The sequence below is a fragment of the Nothobranchius furzeri genome, chromosome 6, assembly GCF_043380555.1.
Source record: "Nothobranchius furzeri strain GRZ-AD chromosome 6, NfurGRZ-RIMD1, whole genome shotgun sequence".
NCBI lineage: Eukaryota > Metazoa > Chordata > Actinopteri > Cyprinodontiformes > Nothobranchiidae > Nothobranchius > Nothobranchius furzeri.
Window position 1 is genome coordinate 64,757,002 of NC_091746.1, and position 11,424 is coordinate 64,768,425.

Below are 11,424 nucleotides of genomic sequence, written 5' to 3' on the forward strand. Positions count from 1 at the left end.
AGCATCAGTGGCGCGGAACGGTTCACTCGCGATAATCACAGCACTCCAGTGCACACCAGGAGAGTCTCAGCAGCGAAGCCGTGCTCCTCGCTTGACTCCCAAGATCACAAAATCCCTCGAGAGTAAATAGCTTATGGTTTGTTTATGCAATAAGCCCAAAAAAAGGAAATCATAATGTTATCGCTCTTTGATGTCATATATGATGTTGTTCCACTCCACTGCCAGCTCCGTAGAACCGTTCCATGCTGCTGTTGCTTCCAGTGTGCATTGGGGTAACCGTCGAGTGTGTCTGTTTTTTCTATGGGACTGCAGCAGTTTAAATTAGGGCTACTCTAAATGAACAACAGAACTTGATCATGTTTATTTCGGTCAGTAGTAAAATGACCCATATTGGGTGATTACTGGGATATTAACACCATTTCTACCCCAGAGTTCACCTGCAAATTTAAGTCAGCAGGTGCAGAACGGAGCAGTTTAATTGTGATTAAACATCTTTTATCACACTAGAATCACTGCAATCAACAAAGAAACCAATCAAATAGATATATTTGTAGCATTCAGACAGAACATTTTCAGACACCAGCCAATCTTCTACTTGATCGATCACAAATAGGACGGATGGTGTTGCTCTAAATCCAGACAGATGCTGCTACAGGAGCCTGGTTGTCCAAACAGGAAGTCTGTGCTGAACATGGAAATAGAACTGTATGGAAAATAATAGCTGTAGGCGTCACCACAGTGTTTTGGTGCATAAATAAAAATCAGTCATTGTTTGCTCTGACTTTTTAAAAACAACTAAACATTAGTTTAGCCTTCAGGAGAGTTAGAAGTCATGACAAATGAGCTGTAACTTCTGCATTACTTTCCTGTGTCTAGTTGTTATAAATGTCGATGGTTTAGACCGGCAGCTCTGTGGTCTATACTTGTGGTTTCTGTATTACAGTACTAAAATATTAAAGGGGACATACTATGACTTTTTCTTAAGTTTTTCTTTGTTCTATGGTCGATGCCCAACATGCTCATGAAGTTCTTTGCACAAAATCTCTCTCACGTATGCAATTTCAGAAGTTGGATCATTAGCAATTTTAGTACCTTCCAGAATGAGCAATTTCAGGGCTTAATCACTTTAATGCAAACAATCTAGAGCTGGCCACGACCACATGTTTCCTGTTCAGGCTGCTACAAGCTGAGATGCTCAAATACTCAGGAAGGGCTTGTAGAAAGCAGTAGCTCTCTCTTGGACATGAAAGGTGGCTCTACTCTACTTTCTCCTTTTGTGACATCACAAACTGGGACTTTCTGAAAAGGGCAGTTTTAGGCACATAACTCCTAAATCCAAACACTGACAGAAAACACACGGACCATTTGTTTCACATTTGGAGTGTGTATAGAGGCAGCAGAGACCCTCATGGCAGAACATAAGGATGCAAAAGTTAAGTTTAGCTTAATATGTCCCCTTTTCAATCAAGTTATTGTCATATATGTAACATGTGGAAATGAATGTAGTTCAATTACATTTCAGCCGGTTACAGCTCATCATATTCCTGGTGTGATGCCTGCTTGTTTTTTGAAGGTGGAGAAAGAGAAGATTCATGACCATGAACGTGCTTTTGCCTATGAGCACCTGAACCTGCTCCTGCACTACATTATGGGCATGAAAGTAAGCATGGAGGGCCTGCAGCCCCAGGGACTGGAAATAGCCGGACACAAACTGGTAGAACTCCAACAATCCCTCAGGGAACTCGAGGCTCGAGTCTCCCTGCTCAGCACCACCTCCTCTGGGCCTCCCGTGCAGGGAGCTGCCGCCTCCTCCTCCTCCTCTTCCTCCAGCTCTGGTCCCCCTGGTCCAGCCGCTTCAGCTCCTCTCCCTCCACCTCCCACTCTTCCTCCCACTCTCTCTGTTTCTACCTCCTTCACACCCCTGCCCAGCTCGGTGGGCGCAGCGCTGGAGCTGCAGCTCCACAGCGAGAAGACCAAGGTGGTCGAGCTGGGCCGCAGGTGCACAGAACTGGAGGTTAAATCCGGCACGTTTGAAAACGTGGTGTGTGTTCTAAACAGAGAAGTGGAAAGGTTTGCCACAACCATGGAGGCCAGCACCCGGCAGCATAAACTGGACCAAGATAAGATCGAAGCTCTGAGTAATAAGGTATGAGATCGAACTAGGACTGGAAATACCGCCGTTTATTTAATCCATAGCTCCGTTGCCTCTTTTTAGTGTGGACCCAATACACAAAACAGTTGTTTACATAATAAACAAACAACTCCTAACCTCCCTCTAGAGCAGTGTTTCCCAACCTTGCTGCTCAGGGCACACCGTCCTGCATGTTTTCCGCGTTGCCCTTTTAAACACTAGCGTGTCCCTGCTGCCACACGCCTGACTTAAATGAATGAGTGAATAACAGGCATCTGCAGCACTTGATGTCCTCCCGAGGAGGCAGTGTAAATCAGGTGTGCTGAAGCAGAGACATGGAAAACATGCAGGTCGGTGTGTCCTGAGGACCTGGGTTGGGAAACACTGACTCTAGTGACAGGTTCCAGTTTTACATTTGTTTCCCACGTTCTCCATTTAAACAAATGAGACATTTTCTTGATTAAAGTTAAAGTCCCATTAATTCATCACACACTGGTGAAATTCATCTCATCCGACCCATGCCGTGGGGAGCGGTGAGCTGCAGCAGCGGCCACACTTGGGAGCTATGTGGTAGTATTACCCCCCTGGTCCAACCTCTTAACCCTTTGATGCATGAATTATGAAATCTTCAACCATGATTTTTTAAACATTTTTTTTCCATTCATCTTTAGGTGTGAATGAAACAAATTTCAACACATTTTTTTTGTAACATTTTGTTAATTTACAAATAATTTATTACACGTCCATCTCAGTGGACAGCGTGCAATCTGAACATGAAATATGTTGGCTTGACTTGCTGAAGCCCAAATGGAGGGGCTCACATGCAATAAAGTCTTCAACAGCTGTGCTTAATAGCAAAAATAAATAAATAATTTTGAGTACCTGTCCACTGTAGTGACCATTATGCATCAAAGGGTTAAAGATGAGTGTGAAGCAGGGAGGCATTGGGTCCCATTGTTAAGCTCTTTGGTATGACCCGACCGGGATTTGAACCCCAATCTCCCAGTCCCAGGGCGGACACTCTACCATTAGGCCACAAAAATCACCTCTGATCATTGTTGACCAACGTGGTTCTTACTATGTAAAATATTCAGTCTTTTATCTGTTTAGCTGTTATTAGCCATTTGGTGCTTTAAAAACACTATAATCATTGTTAGCTGCGTGGACGGGATTTTCAGCCCCACATTTCAAATAGTTGGGTTTTTAAAATACAAGAATCCTAGCTTTCGAATGATGTATAATGTTTTTGTACATGGAGCATTGCTAAAAACATGCTGACTTGACCTGGGAGTATGTAATGTCGCAGTGCACGAATATTTTCACAAGCATAAAAAATATCACTTAAAAGAACGATTGCTCTATTGCTGATGGTTGATAAATCATACAGTCGCTCAATTTTAGGGCGCAGAGTTATGGGCTCGCCACACGGGAGGCGACATCGCCTCTCCTCCATTCATTTTCAGTGAGACATGCGCGACAAAGCGATAATCGCGGGTCTCCCTCCTACCAAGCGAAACGCGAAAAACGTGCGTGTGAAATTTTGTGCACGTGTCGTGCACAGGCGACCCAGCGACGCGATCCCAGAAAGTTGAAACATTTTCAACTTTTCATCGCTGTCGCTCGGACGAGGATCAATCAACGGAGGTTTCATTTACTGACCAATGAGCGGACAGGATGCTCCGTACATCTCCGAGCAAACATGGAGGAGAAGTTGATTATTATTATGTTTTATATAGTAAAATCACAGTTTCGATTTCGCCATGGAACAGAACGCGTAGACGGCTTTGCCGCTGGCCGCTGCTGCGGATCGCCTCCCGTGTGTCAGGTAATAAAAGCGACGGCGACAAATTTCGCTGATTGCGGTCGTTTGTCGCCTCCCGTGTGTCGAGCCCACAAATCATGACAAATCAAATAATTTCCCTCATTAAAAAAAACGACAAGTGTTTAAATCTCAATTTGGAAGCAAATCTGTTGATTAGGTGTAGCTGACTTCTGTCTCTACTGACCCAGAGTAATCACTGTGTCCACCTTCCAGGTGCGACAGCTGGAGAGGACCGTGGGACTGAAGGACCTTACGGTGGCTGAGATGGAGGGACGACTGAGGGAGATGTCAGCCACCACCTTTGATGGAGTCTTCATCTGGAGAATCTCAGATTTTGCTAAAAAGCGACAGGATGCTGTTGCAGGTCGGGCCCCTGCTATGTTCTCACCAGGTAACAGTGTTACAGACTTTTGCCATCCCAAGCACAATCGTCTTGATTGGTCAGTAAAAGAGTTGCAATACAGCAACAGAAGATGGCGTTTACTTTCCGAATGTGTCCCTGCTGTTGCAAAATTCTAACTTTATTTCCACGATGATTGTGATAAGCCTTGTGTTTAAAGCTTAGACTGACCCAGTCACTCCGAACAGCTAAATCTGTCTTTCCTTTGTCCCTCCAAGCCTTCTATACCAGTAAATACGGCTACAAGATGTGCCTACGGATCTATCTGAACGGAGACGGGACGGGGCGCGGCAGCCACCTGTCTTTGTTCTTTGTGGTGATGAGAGGACTGAGTGATGCTCTGCTCAAATGGCCCTTCAACCAGAAGGTAAAAGACAAATGGGCACATTAACAGAAGATATTTCTTTCAAAGGCCCACAGGCCCTGCTCTGTTTGATCGTTCACTAACGTCCCCTCTGTTTTACTGTATAGTGCTGAATGCAATACATAGCCAATGAAATTTGGAAAACAACTAAATCTCACATGACCAACCACTCTTGGTCTGCTTCCACAAACTGAGTAAGAGCAATTGTGATTGGTGGATAGTTGTGTGTCGGGTACCGTTAACTCATTCACTGGCATTAACGACTAAAGTTATCATTTTAAATCCAAACGGTCACTGCCAAAGTCGTCATTAGCATTTTTTTTTTTTACTGTGTGGGCGTCGGAACGAGCCCTCGCACCGTGAGAACAAACATCTCTGTCACGGTGTGTGGCTGGAGATGGTGGACCATGTGTGGTGGTGGGTTCCGGAGGCAGAAGAGCAGGCACGGAGAACGTAAAAACGAATTTAATTACAGAACGGGAACGGCAGGAACAAACACAACGGTGACAACAAACAACAATGATCTGACGAAGGAACAGGAGCAAAACATGTGGTATAAATACACGAGGCTGATTGGGAACACATGGGCAGGTTAACGAGGGACAGGTGAAAACAATCTGGACTAATCGGGGCAGGAGAGAGACAGTCAAGAGGGAAGGGGCAGATCGTGACAGTACCCCCCCTCAAGGGGCGGATACCAGACGCCCACAAGGCCACACAACACTCGGGACTCGAAGACTTGACTGGGGACTCGAAGACTTGACTGGGGACTCGAAGACTTGACTGGGGACTCGAATACACTCGGACTCAGGACACTTGGACTCGGAGGACTCGGGGAACTGGGACACGTGGAATCGGGACACAGGAACACTTGACTTGGGACTGACTGGAACACGGGGCACAGGAACACTTGACTCCGCACACGTAGACTCAGGAACTCGGACACTCGGATACTGGAAACTCGAGCACTGGGTCGGCAGAGCAGGGGCCTCTGATATAGGCGGCACAACTCTGGCTTCTGCGGGCTCTTTGAGTTCAGTCCTGGATGGCAGAGCAGGGGCCTCTGAATTAGGCGGCACAACTCTGGTCCTTGTGAGTTCATGAGCTCTGGTTTGGGCTGCAGTAGCAGGATGCAGAAAAGGCTGCAGCCAGAAGGACCTGCAGGCGTAGGCCCCGCAGGCGTGGACCAGGAAGTGGGTGGGACTGCAGGAGCGACGTGAGGAAGCCCAGCTCGGCGGCAGGTACTCGACATCTGGTCGGAGTAGGTGCACTTCCCGATTTGCTGGGTCATCGGCGGAGGCTCGGGTGAAGGGAAGCAGGAAAGGAGCAGGAAGACCAGCCCTACCACTCCGAAGAACGCTGGCGTGCGCAGGGGTGTTTGTCTCACCAAAACTCCAGGATCCGCAGCTTCCGTGGGAAAAAACAGGACGGGGCGAAACAGCAGGAGAGGAGAAATGATTCTGACCACCCCGAGAACAGGTAGGATGCGCCAAAATCTCCCAAACGGGCTCGACCACCCCGAAAACCTGTAGGATGCGCCGAAGCCCCTCAGGCCGGAATCTCCCTCCACTGAAAAAGAGAAAAAATAAAAATAATCCTCCAAAAAACAGATGGTAGCTCACCACAGGTCCAGGTTAGTCAGATCATTCTGTCACGGTGTGTGGCTGGAGATGGTGGACCATGTGTGGTGGTGGGTTCCGGAGGCAGAAGAGCAGGCACGGAGAACGTAAAAACGAATTTAATTACAGAACGGGAACGGCAGGAACAAACACAACGGTGACAACAAACAACAATGATCTGATGAAGGAACAGGAGCAAAACATGTGGTATAAATACACGAGGCTGATTGGGAACACATGGGCAGGTTAACGAGGGACAGGTGAAAACAATCTGGACTAATCGAGGCAGGAGAGAGACACAGTCAAGAGGGAAGGGGCAGATCGTGACAATCTCAGCTCTAAAGCCGATCTTCATCTGCGTACGTCACACGTCATGTGATCAGGAAGCAGAAAATCCACGTGTTAGGAGATCGTTTGGGGCCGCTGCTGTAAAAAAAAAAGTCAGGCGTGAACCGGAAAAGTTTCTGCCGATCACAATTCAACAACGGATTATGAAAGATTGGAAAACGCTCGAAACGTGCGGATTCTTCCTGACGTAAGAGGTGAGTCTCCGCTTTGTTTTGGTTGTTTTGGTGTCAACATCATCCTAGTGTGCAACGTTCTGTCACTCTTAAAAAAAACAGTAAAAACGGTGAGAAACGCTGGCAGCGAAGGGCTTTACCGATCAGGAATTGTCTGGCAGCGAATGAGTTAACAGTAAGTGACAACACATTAAGGCCGACATTGCAGAGGAACCTGCATTGTGACTATTACGGACACGTGCATTGCAGTGTTGATGTTCAAATGTAACGTTGCGCAGCTCTAACACGAAGGCAGTTCTGAAAGTAAATTTCCACAAAGAATGTGTTGAGGTGTTGAGTTTTAGATGGTATGAAGCTGCTGTCAGCCCAAATCTGAAACCCTTCTAAGCAGTGCACTTTGAGACCTAAAGCAGTCTTTCAATCAGGTTGAACAGCAGATGAAGCTGTAACACTGGGAAGTGACCATGCCCGTGCATTTGTGCTATTGGCCTTTGTAGTTACTGGGTGGTATAAGACCCGGGCCCCCAGTTGGACCAGTACGTCTTAGGAGAATCTGGTCATTCTCATTTACTTTCTGGCAGAATTCAGTCTGCATTCTAGTCTTTGGTTGTAGAGAATGAACAGCCTGCTAAAGGGACCCCTGAACCCCACTATCCCAAAGCCCCCCCCCCCCCACAGTGGCCAGTACAAAAGCCCCACTTCTCCTTTTGAATCCAAAGTCTGACAGTTGATTAGATCCTCCTTTTCAGCACCCTAGGATTGAATTTCCCAGTAGGCTGTGTGCGTGCGTGCGTGTGTGTGTGTGTGTGAATAGTTGGAGCACTGTCCGTGGTCACTGTTTTTGCCTACCTTGGTGTCCTGTGGGAACTACCCATGTAGCCTCCACCACAGGAATGGATTCACCGTTGATTAGACCACGAGGGGGAATCCTTCTCTGGTCAACACGATGTTGTGTTGCACTGAACGTTGAGACTGGTTTACTTTTAATTACATAGAACTGTTTTACTAAAGCCCCTTGTTTTAGTACCCATACCTTAACTATTAGTTACAGTAACTGAAGGTAAACGTGGTATCGACATCTCTCTCTCTCTCTCTCTGGTCTTACCTCCAGGTGACTCTGATGCTGCTGGACCAGAGCAGCAGGGAGCACATCATCGATGCCTTTCGACCAGATGTCACTTCCTCGTCCTTCCAGAGACCTGTCAGTGAGATGAACATCGCCAGCGGCTGTCCGCTTTTCTGCCCTCTCTCCAAGCTTGATGGCAAGAACTCTTACATCCGAGACGACACCATCTTCATCAAAGCCATCGTGGACCTCACCGGGCTCTAGATGGCTCCACTCATTGCAATTTGACAACCTGGCAGCTCTCTGACCATTACAGCTTCTTTTTGGCTCAGTCATGGTCCCGTTAAGGCTCTGTTCGGGGCATCGTACTGTCCCCCCTGCACTTGCGGGGAGGCAAACATGCTTGCGACTGTATGCTGCATGCGGCTGCTCAGTCCAGTGCTCGCATTGTCATACCAGGTGGTATCTGTGTGAGAACCACCATCATTGATGTACATTTTGGGTGCAAAACTTAATTTCCTTTAACATCATCCCCACCGGGGTTAAAAGCCAGTTCTGCACATGTTTTCAGTTGAAGGACAGTAAGGCGAGCGGCAGTGTGTCGTGGTTTAACGCAGAGGCGCTACGATGGAGAGAAGAGAAGGAACCATCTTTAACCCTCTGCTTTAGGGGGACTTTCGGAACAAGCGCATTGTGTTAGCACAGGATTGTAGACTACAGATAGTTGGTGTGGTTTTATCATAAAGCTGGCTTGTCTTAGAGGTAGAGCTTGATGCAGTTTTTCCTTCTTGAAGATTTTTGATATTGTAAGCTTGCCATGTCGAGTGATTTTTGCATAGACAAACGTGGAGTTATGTTATGAATAAGATAACAGGCTTTTGTTTTTTGTTTGCTTTTGCTTTTCTTTCTTAGCCGAATGCATGCCGCTGGCGTCTTTTAAACGGCTCCCTTTTCCCCCCAGCCTTGCTTCACCAAGGTTTGCCGTAAACTTGTTAGTGAATTAGCCATCCGTGATGGTGGACATTGCCTGCATGTCTTTGGAACCAGGCTATTTACATGTAGAGTGGAGTGTTGCGTGTTTGTTCCTGTTGAGGGTCGGAGGTTCTGATAGGTGGTTTGGTACATCTGTGGAAGATACAGCGGAGTTACCCAAGGAGTCAGGAGTCAGTCAGGCACGAGGCGTAAAACTTGCATGTGTTCTTTTGTCTCCGACAAACATGCACAGCTGGAGTTTTCCTGCAGGATTTGCTCACTTGCTCACAACTCGACACGTAGTACTGAGCCCCACCACAGACCGAGGTTAACACAGATTCGCTGAGGTTAAAGGATCGTTTGTCTGTTCGTATAGTTTCCAGTGCATATGTGTGTCAGCTGCTCTGAGTGTGTGTGTGTTAGTGAAAGTAGACATGAGCTAAATGTGTGTGGTGGTCGGGTGGCTGGAAACGAGATTGTAAAGAGTTCGCTGTAGGCTCCAGGCCTTTACTGGCCATATTTATTGTAACTTAACATTTTAAATGCAGCCCCAGATAAATTATTTGCAGTGCTTTCACTTCTCTCCAATCGATCTATCTGGTCAGGGTGTAATTTTTCTACACGTCCACAAGAGATTGCTGTTAATTAGCACGCGTGCTGAGGTTTTAAGGTTCCCACTGGCCTGTTTGGAAACCAGTCTCAACCTGTATTTAACCCTCTCTGTGCATGGGAGGCTTCAGTTCATTTTCACTATAGAGTTTGACGCTGGTTTACTCTGTGAGCTGTGCGCATTTATTTGTATTTGTTTGGATGAGAATACGTGAACATAGAATAGTTATTATGTTATATCTGGCGCTGCCCGACCCAGGCAGCTGCCTATATTCATAGCAATTTATAAATATGTATCTTTCATATCATAATGTTAAAATAATCTATATATTGATGTTAATATACAGAAGATGTTATAATAAACATAGTATTACTGAATATCTTATTAATTCTATATATCTGTAGACCAGCTTTTGGTTTGATGGTTTGAACAGGCCAGGGCGACCTCTTTGTGCAGCGAGGACTTTCAGAGTGCAATACACCATCACCTCACTTAAACCACCTCAGCTTTAAGGGGGTTCAGAGGTCATGCTATTTGTTGCCATTTGTTTACATTACTCATTATGGCGCTGAAGAGCTGTGACCGACTTCAAACTTTCCGAGGAAACGCGGTGGTTTTTCTGATCTGCTTCATCGACACGGAGAACTAGCTCAGTCGGCTTTTAGGGAAGACCATTTAACTGTTTAGAAACGTTTCTTGCATACGGTGTCTTTTTTCTTGACTCTAAAATGTGTTAATGAGCATGTCACATGAACTTTTTCTAAACCTGGGTGTTCTTGTAACTTGCCAAAATGAAGAATTACCTCCGTATGCTAAACAGCGTTGTACAGCAAGTTTTTATTTTATGTTCTATGCTAATATATGGTGCCAAATATGTTTATATTTAAGTCTGTATTTATATGCGTGTGGGTGAGTGTGGGCGTGTGCCGTTTTGATACGCTGCTTGGGGTCGGTACCTTTAATTCAGGCCCATGAGACGGTCCTCAGATGACAGAGGTTTTGAATGTAAGCTTCATTCTGTTGGTTTTGTCCTTCTCTTAAAAACAACAGTTTAGTCACATGATGCACTTGACTTGAACCGACTTTATTTGTGCACTTTGTATCATTTGTCCTAACAGGGTATTTTGTTGAGTGATTTTATGTACCTTAAAGCAGAGCCATATATAAATATTTCTATGTACATCTATCTGATAATTGCTGTATCATGCTACAAGAGGACATGCAGTCTGTAATAAAAGTGTTGGATTCTGCCTCCTGAGCTTTTTCAAGTACCTAAATGAACAAAGTGACTTTGGTTTTTTCTGTTGTTCACAGTTGGAGCCATAATTACCTTCTCACACACATCTGGAGCTAAAATTCCTGTCTGTTTTATAATATGAAATAACTTCTAACAACATAAAACATTCCAAAACACATGTAAAATTTTATTTCATCAGAATCAAAAATTTTAAATGAGCCTGACTTGTGTCATTTTTTTAAATGAACAAGTGTACAAATTTATATACAATTTGACCACTTTGTATAATTTAACTTTTTATAAGTAATTTATGAATAGTTTTACTTTGCTTTGGCCTGTATTGACTACATTAATGATAGAAATCAAATGATTAACAGGAGTCCAAAAGAATGTGAGTCTTAGGATTGATCTCACCAGCAGAGGGCGCTGTGTGTGTTCCAGAAAAATCTGCATCTACTTTGAAAAAACCTGAAAGAGCCTTTTTCTCATTCTTACAGAGCATCATGATGCATTGAGTGGTGTGTTTAATAGCTCGATCCCATAGAAAGTAATACTGGTGTGTTTTATATTTTTGAAAGTAAAATTATTCATGATGAAAAACATAAGTCATGGTTAGATTTTGAAGGTTAAAAGAACCAATTTTTTCTTCAGTATTTTAGACCACAACATACGAATGCCATTC

At 45.1% G+C, this 11,424-nt stretch overlaps 1 protein-coding gene across 1 annotated transcript in view; it reads left to right on the plus strand.

Annotated features, from left to right (window-relative positions):
- The window catches only part of LOC107374859 (TNF receptor-associated factor 2), a 37,099-nt gene extending 26,344 nt beyond the window's left edge, over positions 1-10,755 (plus strand). The window contains exons 8-11 of the mRNA XM_015943146.3: positions 1,574-2,146; positions 4,167-4,344; positions 4,572-4,720; positions 7,969-10,755. Coding sequence (XP_015798632.3) covers positions 1,574-2,146; positions 4,167-4,344; positions 4,572-4,720; positions 7,969-8,187 — 1,119 coding nt within the window. The 3' untranslated portion in view covers positions 8,188-10,755. The remainder of the gene's footprint in view (positions 1-1,573; positions 2,147-4,166; positions 4,345-4,571; positions 4,721-7,968) is intronic.
- The last annotated feature ends 669 nt before the right edge of the window (positions 10,756-11,424 follow it).